General features: G+C 38.6%; 1 protein-coding gene across 2 annotated transcripts in view; it reads left to right on the forward strand.

Annotated features, from left to right (window-relative positions):
* EML5 (EMAP like 5) overlaps positions 1 to 18965 on the forward strand; it is a gene marked incomplete at its 5' end in the record, with an annotated part of 98085 nt that overhangs the window by 71513 nt on the left and 7607 nt on the right. Inside the window, 8 exons of one of the 2 annotated variants that reach the window (XM_083375224.1) lie at positions 5292 to 5403; positions 5780 to 5909; positions 6039 to 6137; positions 7780 to 7800; positions 9358 to 9531; positions 13348 to 13556; positions 14206 to 14363; positions 15417 to 15531. In XM_083375224.1, coding sequence (XP_083231350.1) covers positions 5292 to 5403; positions 5780 to 5909; positions 6039 to 6137; positions 7780 to 7800; positions 9358 to 9531; positions 13348 to 13556; positions 14206 to 14363; positions 15417 to 15531 — 1018 coding nt within the window. The remainder of the gene's footprint in view (positions 1 to 5291; positions 5404 to 5779; positions 5910 to 6038; positions 6138 to 7779; positions 7801 to 9357; positions 9532 to 13347; positions 13557 to 14205; positions 14364 to 15416; positions 15532 to 18965) is intronic. The other variant, XM_083375225.1, reaches the window with a different exon arrangement.

Genomic DNA, 18965 nt, shown 5'->3' on the forward strand with positions numbered 1-18965 from the left:
GTAGAAAAGGGGTCCTGTTTGCTCTAATATCTCCCCTGGCACCCATGGGTGACGTGCTATAGTTCCTAGCCCAGATGGGGTCCCCTGTGTTGAAAATTGTTTTGATGTTAGGGGTCCCGGTGTCTGCTGCTACTCTGTCTGGGTGCAGCCTGTCCAGAGTTGTTATGAGGCGTCTGCCTCATCTGAGTTCCGCTGGGCTTTTGCCTGTGGCGGTGCAGGGTGTTGCATGTTGGTGTAGGAGGAAGGTGGCCAGTCTTTGCTTCCAATTCCCCTGCACTATGCGCTTGAGGGCATCCTTGGTTGTCCGCACGAATCGCTCTGCCAACCCATTACTGGCTGGGTGGAAAGGAGCCGAGGTGGCGTGCCTAATCCCCAAGGTCCTCAGGAACACCTGGAAATCCGAGGAGGTAAATTGTGTTCCATTATCCGACATGATCACTTCTGGCAGACCATGCGTTGCAAACATCCCCCTCAATGCTTGGATGGTTCCTGCTGAGGTCATCTGTGTGCCCCATCTCTTTGCCTGGCCTGTGTACCAGCTTGCATGAATATGCTGACAGGAAAATGGACCAGCGTAACATCCGGGGTGACAGGATTTGTGGTGTCTGCTTCTCTGTTGTAAATAACCCTAACAATGGCTTATGGTCAGTATATATTAGAAATTCCCTACCATAAAGGTAGTCATGAAATTTCTTTACTCCTGCAACCACTGCCAGTGCCTCCTTGTCTATCTGCGCATAATTTCTCTCTGCAGCTGACAGGGTTCGGGAGTAGTAGGCGATGGGGGCCTGAGTTCCATCCTCCCTTAAATGGCTGAGAACTGCCCCAATCCCATAAGGGGATGCATCACATGCCAGGCAGATTGGCTGGTCTTCCCTGAAGTGCGTGACTGTAGCATTGCCTGCTAACAGGTTCTTCAGTGTTTTGAATGCGTTAGTGTGTTTGTCAGTCCAGTCCCAGGATGCTTGCTTGTCAAGCAACCTGTGTAGGGGTTCTGCAATTGTTGCTTTGTGTGGCAGGAATGCGTGATAAAAATTGAGGAGGCCCAGAAATGCCTGCAACTCAGACTTGTTTTTGGGAGTTGGGGCTTCTTTGATTGCCCTGACTTTGGATGCAGATGGGTGGATGCCTTGAGCATCAATCCTGAACCCCAGGAACTCTGTCTCAGTTACCCCAATCTTGCATTTCTCCCTTTTGAGTTTCAACCCTGCATCCCTGAACCTCTCTAGCACTGCCTTCAATCGGGTTGCCAAAACGTCCTCGGAGCTGGCTGCGATCAGGACGTCGTCAAAATAGGGGCAGACCCCTGGTATTCCCTTGAGGGTCCTTTCCATCACCTCCTGGAAAATTCCAGGAGCTACGCTAACCCCGAACTGCAACCGGTCTACCCGGAACGCCCCTTTGTGTGTAATTATTGTTTGTGCTTTAGCAGCTTCCGGGTCAACCGGCAGCTGCTGGTAAGCTTGGGCAAAATACAGTTTTGCGAACACTGCCCCGCCTTGCAGGGACGCCAGGATGCTGCTTACCGCGGGGACCGGGTAGGAATGGGCGCTCAACGCTCGGTTGATGGTCCCCTTATAGTCGGCGCAAATTCTAATTTCACCGTTCGCCTTGAGCAGCGTCACGATGGGGGTTTCCCATTCTGCTCCCTCGACTGGCGTTAGCACCCCCTGGTCTACCAGCTTATCCAATTCCCGCTCTATCTTGTGTTTTAGCGCAAACGGGACTCTCCTAGCCTTCATTCTGATGGGCTGAACCTGGGGGTCTAATTTAAATGAAATTGGGGAACCGGTGTATCTCCGTAGCTGCTCATCAAACACGTCTGCAAAGTCCTTGCAGATACCTTCCAGTGAAAGGCAACTCCGCGTCTGGTGAATCCCTGTGATTCCAATGCCCAGCGCCTTGAACCACCCTAGCCCCACGAGGCTGGTTCGCTGCCCTTCAATGACCAGCACGTTTAATTTCCCCACAAACCCCTTGTACTGAACCCACAACGACGCCTGCCCCCGAACGTTAATGGGTGAGTTTTGGAAGTCAGAGAGGGTCAGCCTGGATGGCCTCAAGGGAACCCGTTGGCCGCTCCGCTTGCAAATGTCTTTAAACGTTCCGGCAGAGATGATTGACACAGCTGACCCTGAGTCCAGTTCCATCGTGCAGGGGACCCCTTGCAGCTTCAACCTCAATTTTATTTTCGGGGTTAGCGCCGTAGGGGCCCCTGTTAAACAAACGTCCGGCCGTCCCTCCGTGTGGCTGACCGTCAGACTCAGCAACCACTCCCCGGTACCTGTAGCGGACTGGAACTCTGCCTCCACGTCGTGCAGGCTATCCCGCTGCTTGCTCCTGCAGACCGCTGCGATGTGCCCGGTTTTCCCGCATGCCCGACAGTTGGCCGACTTGAAACGGCAGGTGGACCGGGGATGCTGACCTCCGCAGCTGGCGCAACGGGAAGACTGGGAGTTGTTCGTGCCGCAGCCAGAGCACTGGGTAGACCGGGGTTGTCCGCAGCCGCCGTGCTGGGTAGACCGGGGGCCGCAACTGCAATGCTAGGTAGACCGGGACCGATTTGTGCTGTAGCCGGGAGACTGGGTAGACCGGGGACCGTTTGCTCCGCACCTGCACTCCTGGCACCTCGGGTCTGCTGCGGCTGGTCTTGGCTCCCTCACGTGGTCACGGTTGGAGGTGGCGGGTCGCTGCTGCCAGTGTATGGCATCCACTTCGGATTCGGGCCCTTCCGCGTCGCCGCAACTGCTCAACTGGTGGCCCTCTCTCGCGTCGGACTCCTCGGCCGCGTCCCAGGCTAGGAATTCCTCTTGGACATCCCTCAGGGTCAACTTCTGCTTTGCGAAGATTTTCTGGTGCAGCTTCCTATCCCTCAACCCACAGACGATCCGATCCCGCAGCTGGATCTCTAAGTTTTTTAAATTACAGAGGCGAGCTGTTTGCCTCAGGGCAGCCATGTATTGGCTTGGCAGACTCACCCGGCCGCTGGTCCCGTTTCTCAAAGCGATACCGCCACGTGATCTCGGACATCTCGGGCTTGAAATGCTCAGTCAACTTTGCTAGCAGCTCATTGTACCTGACGGTGTGGATGTCGTCGGGTGAGCAGAGACTGACCGCCAGCTGGTACGTTTCCGTGCCGCAGCTGCAGAGTAGCGCCGCCGCTCTCTGCCGGTCATCTTTCACCTCGTTCGCCCTTGGGTAGCACTCGAGCTGCCCCACGAAGGCTTCCCACTCCTCTGGGCGGTTGCTATTGAAAAAGGGATACTGACCCAGTTGTGCCATTCTGCCGTCTCGGTCGTCCTGCGTCTTGATCCGGGGCTACCGATAGGATTCTGTCCACGGCTAGCGTTGTCCGGTGCAGGATCCCACCCTCGTCGCCAGTGCAATGTCGCGTGGTTGCACAGAGAGACGGACACTTGAGCTGGGTAGTACTTCTTTATTGGGTCAGGAATGAAGCTGGGGCAAAGGGGTTACCTGGCGTCTCTTTATACCTGCCCAGGTGAATCACGACCAATAGATTCAAACCTGGGCTTCCCGCCAGTGCAGGTGGTCAATGGATTTAAACCCTGGCTTCCCGCCAGAGCTGACCATGCCCTGGGGCTGTCAACGACTTGCTCTATTCAGGCTTTCCTGCCAAAAGCGGTTATAGCCTGGAGCTGTCCAGCCCCCTGCTGTGCTGACATTCCGTGTATGCTTTAAGAGCATACACTACAAAAGGATTGAATTACAGTTGCTGCTTTTTGAGCATTTTGATTTTGATTTAACTATGGAAAACCATGCCCAGATATTTAAAGGATTTTACTTGTTCAATATTTTGGCCATCTAACATTTAGGCATGAAGTTTAGATCTACAGTGTTTGCAAAAATCAAAATCTTAGTTTTGATGTAGCTGATCTTGAGTGCTTCCTCAAAGCAGACATTAGGACATTCAAAGCTCATTTAAATGCAGTTAAAGCTCCTTCTATAAGTTTACTACAAGGTTGCAGTGTGCCTGTTGGGCTAGTTTTTGAGGAATGAGATTCTGATTTATTTATTTTGGCCACAAATGGATTTATGTACAGATTAAATAGCACGTTGGAATCTCATTCATGTGGTGGCTTTGCAAAGACTTTGATTCTGCAGTTTTTAAAGACATTGTACAGTAGATGTCTATCTATAAAGTGGTTTATAATCTTAGTCCATCACTCTGCTTTGAGAACTAGATAGAATGCAGGTCTAAAATCAATACATGCAACATGTAATACTAAGTTTGTTTTAATTGTGTAATTTTCAGCCAAAAGTTGAAGTATAAGGGCATAAAGTATAAGGGCATGATAGAATGACCAGTTGTAAACCTGCTTACTAGCTTGCTCATATGTGCTCTAGATTCATCCAGTTGACTAATTTGTTGTATATTTTAACTAAGTATCTTTAACAAATTCAGATTCTGACCTGCTATATTCTTACCTAGTTATCATGCTTTCTTCCTCTCCACTTATCCTTTTGAAGCTATGTGATGTCATTGTAAAATAATGTACGGAGGGATCAGAGAAGTCTGCGAGATATTTGTTCCATCACTGTACATCTGGTGATAGCATTTAGGACCTCATTTTTTTTACTCATTGTCTATTCCTTTGTCATCTGATAGTGAGCAGCCAATCCTATTTCATTCTTGCCATTATTCTCAGAATAGTAAAGACAGAGGAACTTTGCTCTTTATCTCAGATGCACTACCTACTGTATTTGCCAATGTATGTTACTTTGTATACTAATAGGAATGTCTTGAGATATTTTTAAATTAGATGGTTCTTGATTTGTATGAGTGTGGTATGTTACAAAATACTATAATAATTTTTGCTACCCCTAGAATACTATGCTAATTCAGCTCTATTCATTCAAATAAGAATTTATAATACATTACCTAAATATGAGCAGGATAAAAACAAGTTTAGGTAATGGATAAATATAAGATCTGGAAAGAGAGAAGGCAAATTCTGCCAAGAAAGTTGATTTTGTTATGACCAATATACACACTAACAATCAAAGAAAAGAGATCTAGGTTAACTTAGTTCCTTTATCTCAAGAATGAATTAATACTGTCCATGTGATGATAAAATATACTTAATTTTTATTTCATTCATTTAAACAATTTTTAAACATATGGAAGGCAATTAAAATTAATAATGTGTGCACAATTAAATAAGAAATTTTTATATAAAACTGATTCCTAATATATAAGCCAGGTAGGCTAACATTTTTCATTGTCCAGGTGACAGTTCAAAAGGTACTGTTCTGTACTGAATAGGTGACAGACAATTTTTCTTATTCTCAGTTCTTTGTTTCAGACCACCAGTTAGTAGGGCACTGCCTCAGCCTGAAAAACTCCAGACAAATAATGTTGGGAAAAAGAAGAGACCTATAGAGGTAAGAAAAACTGCTAGTTTTTAAAACATAGTATTTAAGCTATAATTTCAAGAACTATAGGGAACTATCTCGTTAAAAATATTAAAGAAATGTAGAAGCTCTATTTGGCCAATTAGAAGGAATAAATTGTAACCCACACTGTGATATTTTATTCTGTTTCTATTTAAATCTTCCAATAATGAAATCAACTAGTACTTCAGGGTTAAAATTGAAGAACAGAAGTAGGAGGTTTAGAAGACATGTCTCTTGTTTTTTGTCAATTATATGCGGTAATCTAAGTTTTTCTCAATGTTTGGGGAACTTAAAAGTTGTTTAGTACACCTGTTTAAAGCCTTTTTCATATAAGAATCCGATGATTCTAAATATGTTTTCTTAGGATTTAGTGCTTGAACTGGTGTTTGGATACCGCGGTAGAGATGGCAGAAACAATGTGCACTATTTGAATGATGGTGCTGACATAATTTATCATACAGCATCAGTTGGGATTCTGTACAATGTGGCAACAGGTAAGAAAACTACGTATCTAAAAGTAAGTAGTGTGAAACATTATTCATGTTCCCTTCTGTAATGATAATATTTCCCCCTCCAAATGTAATACTGAGCTTGAAATAATACATATACATTTTTCTCTTTAGGTTCTCAATCTTTTTATCAGGAACATAATGATGACATTTTGTGCCTCACAATAAATCAGCATCCCAAATTTGTCAACCTTGTGGCATCTGGCCAAGTAGGTATGTTTCAATTTTTTAAGAAAAAAACAATATATACCATAACTATGAGCAGATATTCAGATTTTATTTATTTTTTATTTTAATTGCATTTATATCCCACCCTTCTCCGAAGACTCAGGGCGGCTTACAAGCTTAGCAGTAGCCTTCATTCTATGTATATGCCTGCTTATTAGGGCTTTCACACACACCCCAGCGGCATTATTACAAAGTCAGCTTAATTGCCCCCAACAATCTGGGTCCTCATTTTACCTACCTCGGAAGGATGGAAGGCTGAGTCAACCTTGAGATGAGTTCATGAAGAGAAGAAAGTAGTTATACTGCTTCTGATTGGTCAGTTACTGGAGTCAGTTAAATTTATTCTTATATCATTAAAAATTATTCACAAATCTATTCCTGTTTTTACAATGCCAATTATATTTTCATCCCAGCATTCATCAAAATGATTATTAAATTTGGTGAGCCCCACTTAAGCATTTTTTATTCTATATAACACTATGAAGCCTGCTATATGCCAACTATAGTATTTTAAATAATAAAATAGCCGTGGCTATGAAATGAAGAAAAGATTTCAAAGAATACTGGCTGAAGATAAGATTTCTATAGCTTGTAGATAAACAAATTACATATAACCACATGCTCTATCTTGTGAAGGTTGAAAAACAATAGTACAATTAGATCTCAAATTTCAGTAAACGGATTTTGCACAAGATTCTGCTATGATTTATGTCATTTGTGAATGATGTCAAGATACAATTGATACGAAATAGTCATTGTTGTGACACATCACAATCACAATAATACAAATGATATAATGTGTTATGCAAAATATTCTGTCATTTATATTAATTTACATAATGCATTATATGACATCATAACCTAAACGGCTCAAATGGCATAACTTGTATTGCTGCAGTGGAAGTTTCTTCGGTTTACTGAACTTTGGAGAATAACAGGCGCCCTCTCCTAATTAGTTTTTTAAAAAAATCATTGTACTATTTATTCTTTCATTCTAATATGATTCTCTGAAGATAATTAAAGGGAGCTGTCTCCTCCTAGTCTATGTTAGGAAGAGAAAGAATTTACCCCATAAAACATTAAAAAGATGAAATAATTGAAAAGCAATTACTATAAATAATCCTATCCCCCATAGTTATAACCCATCTTCAGTCAGGTAGAATAAAAACATTATGCATAGTCCTAATTTTGAGGAAACTACACCTGTGATATTGCATGAATTAGAAAAAGAGAAATTTTAGTATAAGGGGAGTTTTTCATTCACATAATACTGTTTCATTGTTTGGATAACCTGTAAACTGTCTAAAAGTAGTAGCTAAGATAATAAATGTTCTGCACTTCTGTGGATTGCTTAAAAAAGAACACAATGACGTGATCTGTCTTTAGCCAAATAAAATTTCTCTGCAAATGGAAAACTTCATATAATTTAGATATATAATCTTACAAGATTGATGTAAAAAAGTCTGTTTTTGCTCTGATCAATTTATCTTGTGCTTGGGAACAGCATCTAACTACATAGAGATAGCTTAAGTTTAGATTTATTTTTGATTAGAAATTAAAATTATACCACACATATATAATCATCTTTTTTGTTTGTAATGATTTTTCTACTGGTTTTCCATTACAGGAGACTCAGCAGACATGTCAAGTAAGAAAAAAGCTAAATTTTAATATCTTCAATTATAACTAAGCATTTTCTGTTATTTAGTGTGTTGTAAATAACTGATTACATGGTATTAAAACATATTACTGGTTTTTTAATTCAAAACATAAAATTTAACCATTTTTAAATGTTCAAAATTTCCCTTAATTGAAATAAAAATATTCATTCTTTGTAATGATGATGTTATTGTTAGTAATAAACAATTTCTGAACTACATTTCTGTTGAGCCTATTCCTTTTCAATAAACTGTAATTTTTCAAGTCTATGTTCCAAATATGTATGTTATCCTGTTAGGTTTTAGTGGCACCTGTGACAACATATTTGTCCTTGTCAGGCTTCTGCAAGCAACCTGGGTTAGACCAGAACAAGTCTTTGAGTTCTGATTAATAATATTTATTAAGAGACATAAAAGTAACATAACATTTCTGGCAGCACTCTACTTTCAATGAAAAATCTGTGTCTAGGCAAATCAGGGCAGAAGGATTTGCTTCTCGTTCATAAATGTTTGCCTCTTTTGTAAAGGAGGAGAAAACTGTAGGTGAGGGTTGTCTTGGACTGACTACATGATTAATAGGAGATTCACAAGGCACCTGCCAAGCACATCTTTCCCAGTGTGTGGGCGATGCAATCCATCTCTTGCCAAGATTCCTTTATGTGGGTTGAGCAGTCCATGACCGAGAAATGCAAACCCTTCTTAGCAGCAGCATCTGCAAAGGCAGTAGTTTCTTTCCAGGATCCTGTTTTCTCCTATGCAGTGACAGTCAGCTGGCAAGTGGTTGAAAATGCAGTTTGGTTTTTCCAGTTTCTTTACCTTCCTATCCAGGGCCATGTTGTCTTCATTTAAGGGCATTATGGCCCACAACTAAAATCCAGTGAAACATTTCTAGAAAACTAAATTTAAACTCATGAATTGGCATAAAGCATTATTGGTTAAAAGGGATGCAGTGGCTCAGTGGGTTAGGACGCTGAGCTTGTCAATCAGAAGGCCTGCAGTTTGGCGGGTCGAATCCCGAGTGCTGTGTAACAGAGTGAGTGCCTGTTACTCGTCCCAGCTTCTGCCAACCTAGCAGTTCGAAAGCACATAAAAATGCAAGTAGAAAAATAGGGACCACTACGGTGGGAAGGTAACAGCGTTCCGTGCGCCTTTGGCTTCTAGTCATGCCACATGACCACGGAGACGTCCTCGGATAAGCACTGGCTCTTCGGCTTTGAAACAGAGATGAGCATCGGCCCCTAGAGTTGGAAACGACTAGCATGCATGTGCGGGGGAACCTTTACCTTTACTTTATTATTGGTTAAAACACTTGCTCCTATACGTGCTTTAAGGCATTCTTTTTTTCAGATCTAAAAAGAGTTTAGGACTGCAAGAGAAATCTTAGCAGGAATGAGGTTATACTTACTAAATGTAACTTTTTAAAAGAACAAATGTAAATGTTAAAAAAATGAAAGATGTTTTAAAACAAATTTGAATGTTTTTAATATTAAATGCCCTACATGCTTTCTTTAACAAAATTAATTATTGCTGTTCTTGTATTTGTTCAGCAACAGCTCCTTGTATTCATGTGTGGGATGCAATGAACAAACAGACATTGTCTGTACTGCGATGTTACCATTCAAAAGGAGTTTGTTCAGTTGGATTTAGTGCCACTGGCAAGCTTCTTCTGTCTGTTGGTTTGGATCCTGAACATACCATTACCATTTGGAAATGGCAAGAAGGTAGGCAAATATTCACTCTGTCTGACACTAGGAAATTTCTATGAGAGTTTTCAAGAGTCTGTATTTACTTCAAACTAGGATTAAAGAAATCTTGCTGAAATCTCACTCATAATTTACACAGCAATGAACCTTTTGACTGAATGAAGTGTTTTTTTCTGTTTCTCCACCTGATTATGCATGATGGGCAGAGAGCCAATGAAGGCCACTTTTAATATCTGGAATAGGGTGTAAAACCACAATTTGCACTCAAAATAAAATTGGGAGTATCAGCCTGTATGGTACAATAAAGGAGGTGGTGGAGTTTGGAGGATGAAAGGATACATAGAGAAGTAAATGTCTGTTTAAGCAGAAAAAACATCTATTAAAATACTAGTTGAAAGGAATTATTTTCTTAATAAGATAAACCAGGGATGTTCTTAGTGTAGCAAAATTAGGAATAACCTACAATAAAAATTGGCAAACTGCCCAAAATGCTGAATGTCACTTGATAATGCGAAAGGAGGCATTATCCTTTTGAAGAAGATCATGTACATTGTCTAGCTTAGGCAGAGGCAATATTTACAAAGGCATTGAAAAAACTACCTGCACCTTTTTCACTGTGGAGAAAAACAATCCTAAGAATAAATAAGCAGATTATCCAACTCTTAAAAAGTCATTAAAAATTCACGAGAAATATGATTTATAAGTTGCATGAAAACCAAGAGAGATTGCTTGTCAGTCTGAACTGAATTATCATATTTTTAAAATTCCCCTACCAAAATTTACAGACAGTTAATTGTAAAGTACTTGTATGCCTTTCTTGCAAATCAAATGGTAAGTTTCTCTGAAAACCAACTTGTATGCCTTTTGAAGTTTTTTTCAGAAGTCAATAAGCAGGAAAGGTTGGTGATCTCTAATGGTTCATTTATCAGGTTCTGGTAATCAAAGATTGCAGTCGGACACCCATCTTTCTTAAAAAGATGTGAGACACGGCACCCCGGACAAAGTTCTTACTGATAAATTATTTTAAGGAAGCCAACTCTGTATTTGACATCAAGTGATAAAGGTTTCTCCTTCATAGATCATTACCTGGTAACAGTGAAGGAACTTGCATGTCTCCATGATTTTATATCTTTCTGAATATATAGAAAGGTCATCCATGACAAGTAGATAGATTATAGATATATTAAACAGAATCTTTGGAGAAAGAAGTGATAAATCACTTCAGTATTCTGACAAGGAAATCCAATGGCAATATCAACCAGGGCATCAGTGTAAGTTAGATTAGTTGATTGATTAGCCTATAGGTCATATCAAAATACAGAGTTCCAAACATATAATATTAATAAAATCCCATAAAATCAATTTAAAATGAAGTTGGGGTAAAATACAATAATTTAATACATAAACAAGTAAAATAAGATAAAATTATATTTTGGTATCACCCCTACAATCTACCCCAATGAGTCCCACATATGCCAATCTTATCCGAACCATTTTGCTCAAGTACTGTGCTGTAAGGGCATCAGTGTGATTCTGGAAGATGACATCTCTCCCCCTGCCCACCTCCAAGTCATGCCAGAAGGCAGCCAGTGAACTACTTGGGAAGAGCAGAGGGACAAGAAGCACTAGTGTTTCTAATGTGGCTGAATTAAAGCTGGACATCCCGTGTTGATGTGCCCAGAGGCAAAAGTTCAGTACTGAATATACAGTACATGTATACTGTTGAACATTAGAACCATGAACTGAGGCCAATTTGATGTTGCCAGAGCAAAAAAATCAAGACTGAATATTGACATTCTGAAAATCAGTGAGCTGAAATGCATTGGAATGGGTCACTTTTACATCAAAGGAGCATCAAATTTACTGAGGAATGGAAAGATAATAAAAGAAATGGAATAGCCTTTGTTATTAATGGTGCCAAAGTGTTCATGAATAACCACTGAAAAAAATGATAGAATTATCTCAGCTTAGTTCAAGTCAAACAAATGAATATTATACTATAGTGATCCAAACCTATGGTATAATCACAGATTCAGCAAAATATTGAGAAATTGCAACATTTTGTCAACACATTATCACAAATGTTTCCCTGGTTTGGAAGTTCTCTTGATACAGCCCAAATTATTACTTTTGCCTTTTTTGCCACATTATCACACTGCTGGCTCATACTCAGTTTGCAATCAACTACTATTGCAAGATCATTTACACAAGTATCTTTATCAATTGATCCTTGGTGGAGCACTGGGCTAATGCCTCCTTAAGTAACACCAGCTGCCTGCAATTAGTGCAGGTTCGCATCCCACCAGGCTCAAGGTTGACTCAGCCTTCCATCCTTCCGAGGTAGGTAAAATGAGGACCCAGATTGTTGGGGACAATAAGCTGACTTTGTAATAATGCCGCTTGGGGTCTGTGTGTGAAAGCCCTAATAAGCAGGCATATACATAGAATGAAGGCTACTGCTAAGCTTGTAAGCCGCCCTGAGTCTTCGGAGAAGGGCGGGATATAAATGGAATTTTAAAAAAAATAAATAAAAAAATAAATCTTTAACTGGACCATTTGACTTTTATTACTTAAGAGAAGAACTTTGCATTTGTCTTTTTTACATCAGCTACACCCAGCTTTAATTTGTTCAGAACCTTCTGGATAGAAATTGCTATTGAGAACTCATGTTATGAATTAACAGAGGGCAACTTGACTATTAAATAACTATCTCTTAGGTCTCATAGGCCTAGTGCTCTGTTCTAGAAGCAGAAAGCTAAGGCATATGAAATAATTTACTATCCTAAAAAGCCTTTGCAAAGATATCATCTGATATCTTCTGCCTGTACAATGGCTATTAAATATGATGTCATACATAGTTTCAACCATACTTTGTAGAGCAGGGGTGTCAAACTCGTAACGGCACATGACATGTGACGTATCATGACTTTTTTTCCATTGCTGGCAATGGGGTGGGCACGGTTTTGCCATGACGCATCCGGACCGTGGGCCACCAGTTTGACACCCCTGTTGTAGAGCCTTGATGGTGCAGTGATTAGAATACAGTACTGCAGGCTACTTCTGCTGACTGCCAGCAGTTTGGCAGTTTGGCAGTTCGAGTCTCACCAGCTCAAGGTTGACTCAACCTTCATCCTTCCAAGGTCAGTAAAATGAGGATCCAGATTACTGGGGGCAATATGGTGACTTTGTAAACTGCTTAGAGAGGGCTGTAAAGCACTGTGAAGCGATATATAAGTCTAAGTGCTATTGCTTTCTTGTACAGAATGAAGCTTTAGGTCCTGGATTATACTTATTAGCACCAGTTAATCACTAGTGAGTGCCAATATTTCTCATATTGACTTGCACGTAAATAGGAATACTTATTTAATTAGACTACTTACATGAGCAACATAATGTGTGGATAATACATTATCACAGATCCCTCTTCAAACTGATACAGTTACTAAAAAAATATGATACTAATTATGGAATGGGAAATAATACAGGGATTAATAGCAAGGTGAGATATAAGAAATTTAGAATTGTATGTAATTTCCGGATTGTTTTTAAAGTTTTAACCACTAAAATTTCATAAGTGAATAACAATTTTCATTAACAAAGATAAAAATGTTATTATTAGCAATAATGTTATTATCCGTATCAATAAAGAAAATGACCAAATATGTAATTTATTTTTCTTTTATTTCCTGGGCTTGGTTTTAGGAAGACAGGGCTTTAATGATAGAAAACAACTATACCTGAAAGAATATTGTTTAAGACACTATTTTTTTTTCACTATTTCTTGATACAATTATGTATATCTGAATGTAAAATATAATTAACTCTTCCCACTAGGTGCCAAAATTGCCAGTAGAGCCGGTCATAACCAGCGTATTTTTGTAGCAGAATTCAGGCCTGATTCCGACACTCAGTTTGTTTCAGTAGGAGTAAAACATGTGAGATTTTGGACCCTTGCTGGAAAAGCCCTTCTTAGTAAAAAAGGACAAACAAGTTCAATAGAAGATGCACGAATGCAAACCATGCTCTCTTTGGCATTTGGAGCTGTACGTAATTTAAAAGAATATTTTAAAATATTAATCAACTTTAAAAGCACTCTTTGTAATTGCTGCTTAGTATATTTTCTCACTCATGACTCACAGTCATCCAATCCAGAAAGGACTAGGGGAGGCTGTACTGTATATTGCTTGAGCGATGACTGCATGATGCTATGAATACAGTGTGCGTCATTTATGGGGAAAAGCTTATAGTTTTAGCTACTGTGTAGTACACAGGTGCCCTTCCAAAAAGCAGAGTATTGCTAGGTTTCTCACATAACTCCCAAAGATTCTTTTAAACAATTCTGTGGATATAAAATAAAAAAGAAAGTACTAGAAAGTACTTATTAAGAAGTGATCATAGTGCTTAGGAATCCCTATAAGCAAAAATGTAGGTAAAGTCTCAGATCAGTTACTGAAGAATAATTGTGATCAGTGCTATTAAAGGCCAATAAGAAGTAGACAACACTAGAATCTTGCCCTCATCATTGGTTGCAAAATGACTAAAGTTTTTTTTCCCTCCCAAACTCAGAACTAAAGTCAGATTGGGATTGTGGATTTGGGCACAATATTCTGCATAAATTGTCCTTTTATAGTAAATGCTGGCATTCATTCCTTTTTGAAATCAGATGATAGACATATTTTTCCTCCTTTTCAGAATAATTTGACATTTACAGGTACCATCAGTGGAGATGTGTGTGTTTGGAAGGACCACATATTGAATCGAATTGTGGGCAAAGCTCATAATGGTCCTATATTTGCAATGTATACAACATTACGTGATGGCTTAATTGTAACTGGAGGCAAAGAGAGGCCGTGAGTCTTGCTTTCTTATGTGAATATTTTTTGTTTCTTTGTTTCTTTTATTTGTTGGCCGCCCATCTTACCATAGGACAGCTATGTTAGTAATTTTATAAGCTCTAGTAGTAATTTTTACAAATTTAGTAATTTTACAAAATAATTAATGGATACACAAATGTAATAATAAATTTTATTGTAATTGTATTTGTAAAGTATTTACAATGTATAATGCATCTATCTTGTCTACATTGACAGATACGGCTAATCAGTAGTGATGTCAGTCGTGGCTGTTTCTATCTAGTTACTTTCAGGGGGAAAATGATGCTTATGAGTAAATCAAAGAGAAGGATTTCAGTTTTTCTTTTCCACCCAAGATGATGCATTTGGAGCTGCTGATTACATCTCCTCAGTGGTTTTGCATGACTAGTTGTAATCTTCTAGTCAAGTAAAACAAATATCTACTTGTAGAAAAAGTAGTAATTGCCATGTGACTTAATTATCTTGCATCCCTTTTCCTATTTTCCTATGTGTTTAGTGGAATTAAGTGTTTTACATAGACTATAGTAAATAATTTTCTCTTGCAAAGGAAATAATTAATTGTATGTTTAATGATTCAAGACCACTGTATTTCAATCTTGGCAGCTTGAAAATGTGTGGACTTCAATTTCCAAAATTCTGAGAGTTGGAGTCTACATATCTTCAAGGTGCCAAGGTTGACAAACACTGTTCTAGATTACATGAAAACTTTAGGGAGTCTTTATACCATGTGAAGGAAATTATCTTATTCTCAGCGACTCATACAATAATCTTAATTCTGATATCCTGAGATCATTAAATGCAAACTCCTACATACATAATCAGATATCACTTATCAGCCATGGAAAAATCATTTTTGGTATTACAAAATTGGTTTAAATACCATAATGACTTTTGAAGAGCACAAACTGAGGCATTATCATTTTTTAAATACTGAATTTCTGTTGAATTGTTTAGTAGTTAATAAATAATACTTGGTTTTAGGGGCTTTCATATGTTTTCTCTGAAAAGACTCTGTCTTATTTTGGCTAGATCAAAAGAAGGAGGTGCAATTAAGCTATGGGATCAGGAACTTAGAAGATGTCGCGCCTTTAGATTAGAGACAGGACAAGTAATTGACTGTGTCCGTTCAGTGTGCAGAGGCAAAGTAAGTCAATAATGCAATATGGCCCAGACCAAAAGTAGATATATAAATAACTGGTATTGTGTCTTGTTTCCATGTTTTATCAGTAAAAGTTACAGTAATTAAAACATACATTTAAAAAATAGTAACAAATTATATTAATTCCTGTTCTTTCGTAACAGTTTGGGATGGTAGGCACAGAATTTTGAAACCATGTTATAAGCACTGCCCTCAAATGACTGCCATTGTGTTTCCAGTCATAAAATATGTATCTATGTTTTGATAGGGCGTCATGGCAACAGATGGTCAGAGTGGGTGTGGCTAACAAAATAAAAACCCTTCTTTGATTGTTTATTAAATTTAGAGCCACTTGCCTCTAAAATGACTTTGGGCATCTTATACTTAAAAAGATAGAAAGCAAAGATAGAAAACAAAAAGAATGATTATATGCATCTAGACAAACCACAATCTATATATCATGAAACACAACCAACAGGGCTCTGCAACCACTGTATCCCAAGACCTGGGAGAACAGCCAGGTTTTTAAGGAACTTCTGGAAGGTCATCAGGATGGCAACCACACAGATCTCTGGGGGAGCATGATTCCACTGCAACAGAGAAGGGACACTTCCTGGATCCTGACAGAGGGCATTGTTTGATCAAGAGGATCCAAAGCACACCAGTTCTGCCCCATCTTACCAGATTAGCAAAAACCATGGGACACAGGTGATTCCTCAAATAATATAGCCCCATGCCATGAAGGGCATTACAGATAATAAACAGCACCCTGAATTGCACCTGGAAGCCTACTAGCAATTAATGCAATTTGCAGACAGTGGTATAATGAGGCACACCCAACACTGCCTATATCACTCTGTTCTGGACCAGCTGCAGTTTCCAAGGCAGCCACAACATATGGCAATCACCCCAAAGCTTCCCATCTCCCTAGCTTCCAAGGATGTTCTCTACCAATTCAGTTTACCTTTCCTTTCACAGGAAGCAACTACATTGTCAAATAAGGTATTGACTGTAGCCGTCTATTATTTTATTTATTAAGAAATAAATGAGTATTTGAAGGAGTTGGGTATATTGTTAGAAATACAAATTAGAGTTAAGGTAAGTGGCTTACTTGATGACCTCCAACTACCCATTTATTTATTTTCTAATGAAAAAAATAATTATATGGGGAGGGAATCTGGCAGGTGGTGTGGGAGATTTGGAGGGCACATGGTGCTTATGTATGCCATATTGGAAAATAAGATTCTAAATCCAGGAACAGACAGTGTTTAGGTCATCATTTTTTCCAAACTGATTTGGTGGGCCAATGTCCATTTGGTCACATAAGGGGGCAATTGGGGATTTTTATGCATTGTGTGTGTTTGTGTGTGTGTCCGTGTGTTCCTGTGAATGTGAATTTCAAGTAGATCTTTGCAAATCTAGGAAATTTATTTATAACCTTATAGAAGTTTTTTCTTTCCTTATTTTTTTAACATTGGAGGGAAATTGCACCTGTTGGATTTCTCTATTTGTTGCCCAGTGGTAGCACAATCTTCCAGAAAATGCCATTCAGCTTTAATTTTTAATGTGTCAAAAGTAGAAAATTGTTATGTAATTGAATGCATTTATTCTGTCATATCTATTTAAATTAAATTTAAATTTAACTTAAAAAAACACAAATATATTTTATTTTTGTCCTAGCTACTTTTGGATACACCTAAGATACCATACTCTGGCTGCAGCATTCATGACAACCACAAGATGACAGCACAGAATTGGAGTTTTCAGTATTTGCTGTCTAGTAGGCATCCACATGTTTGCAACCCAAACAGAGTAGTCTTAGGATAAACCCTGTCACATATTCTCAATGATTAAATGAGTTTCTCTTTGTCTTATAGTATCAGAAAATATCTTGGAGAAACTTTTGAGTAAGGATTAAACCATACCAAGAGCCTAGCAATAGTAATAAGAGTCATTTGTTGTTGTGGGCAGCTATAGAAATCAAATAAATACATTCTTATTATTGTAATCCTAAACTTTGATAGATGGTAAAGTCAAAATGGTGACCACAACAGTGCAATCGAAGCCGCCATAGTATCATGCATTGCACATGAAAAACAGTCAGAATTTCAATCAGGTTGTTGTGGCCACCATTTTAAATTTTGTTTTTTTACCATGGTTATATGTATCCCCTGCTTTGATATATTGCTGCTGACCACATAAAGAACAAAAATAATTACTAAGAATGGTATTAAAGATAAGGTAATACTATGTAATAGATTTTATTTTTAAATAGTTGTGTAAATCTATAGTTTGTGCCAGGTCCCAAGTACCAAGAATGACGTAGAGTTCCTTAAGAGTGGTTTCCTTTATCTATAAACAGAATCTTGCCAGATTAAAGCAACTATTTTCACAACTACAGACATAATCTGGGAATAGCTAAGGAGACCTGTTTTAAACCTCTTTCTGAGGGTTAAATTTTCCAAGCTTCGCTGCCTCTTTGCCTCCCAGAAAGCAGCCCTTTCTTCCTGGGAATCCAGACTATGGTCCACCAGTTTGACTATATACGTAGTTACGAGAACCAGTAGCTGAGGATATTGTTATGCTTTTTTATTTTTTTATATATATTTTTATTAATTTTTTACAATAACAATCTTTAGTGCTTAGTGAACAATGTGTTGTCTGGGTTCATATGTTTAAAAACAATCAATAATAATTAATTTCTATAACTGATCAATATGTTAGTTGATAATATATTTCCTTGATCCTCACTTCTTCCAGTAATCTCCTTTTATCTACATTAAACAAATATAATTCTTAATACTTTCATTACATACAGAGTTGGTATAAACATATAACAATAACATCAACATATAAGATCTTTTCTAATCAACTTATGTTTCAATTGTATTTATAAAAGCCATCTTCTTGTCATTATATGTCCTGTTTTCAAGATTCTTATTTAAGCTTAATTTCCCCTTAGTATTGAAACCACTCTTATCAGTCATAATTTTCTCAAAATTCATTACCTTTGAATATCCAAACTTTTCATTCAAATACACCATCTCAATATTTTTACATTTCATATATTGTAAAAGTATTATACTACTTATATATCTTATCCTTCTTACTATAAGGCCCCTTTATGTCCAAGCTTTGTCTATTCTTTTAACCATGTTCAAACAAGTATTTAATCATATAGTACACCATCTAGCAATCTTACTATCGGGCCTCTTTATATGCAAATGTTGTATTTTTAACCCTATTCAAGCAGGTGTTTAGTCATATAGTATTCCATCTGCTAAGATGAATCACATCTCTTAAATCTAATTCTAATCTTCTAATCTAAGAGTTTAATTCGCCGCTTCCGTCTATGGGAGGGTGGGGGTGTAGACCCTCCCTTCTCACTTTGGGAAGATTTTTGCTTCTTAGGAATCTTTTCCAGGAAATCAGATACAAAA

The sequence above is a fragment of the Vipera ursinii genome, assembly GCF_947247035.1.
Source record: "Vipera ursinii genome assembly, chromosome: 1".
Taxonomy (NCBI): domain Eukaryota; kingdom Metazoa; phylum Chordata; class Lepidosauria; order Squamata; family Viperidae; genus Vipera; species Vipera ursinii.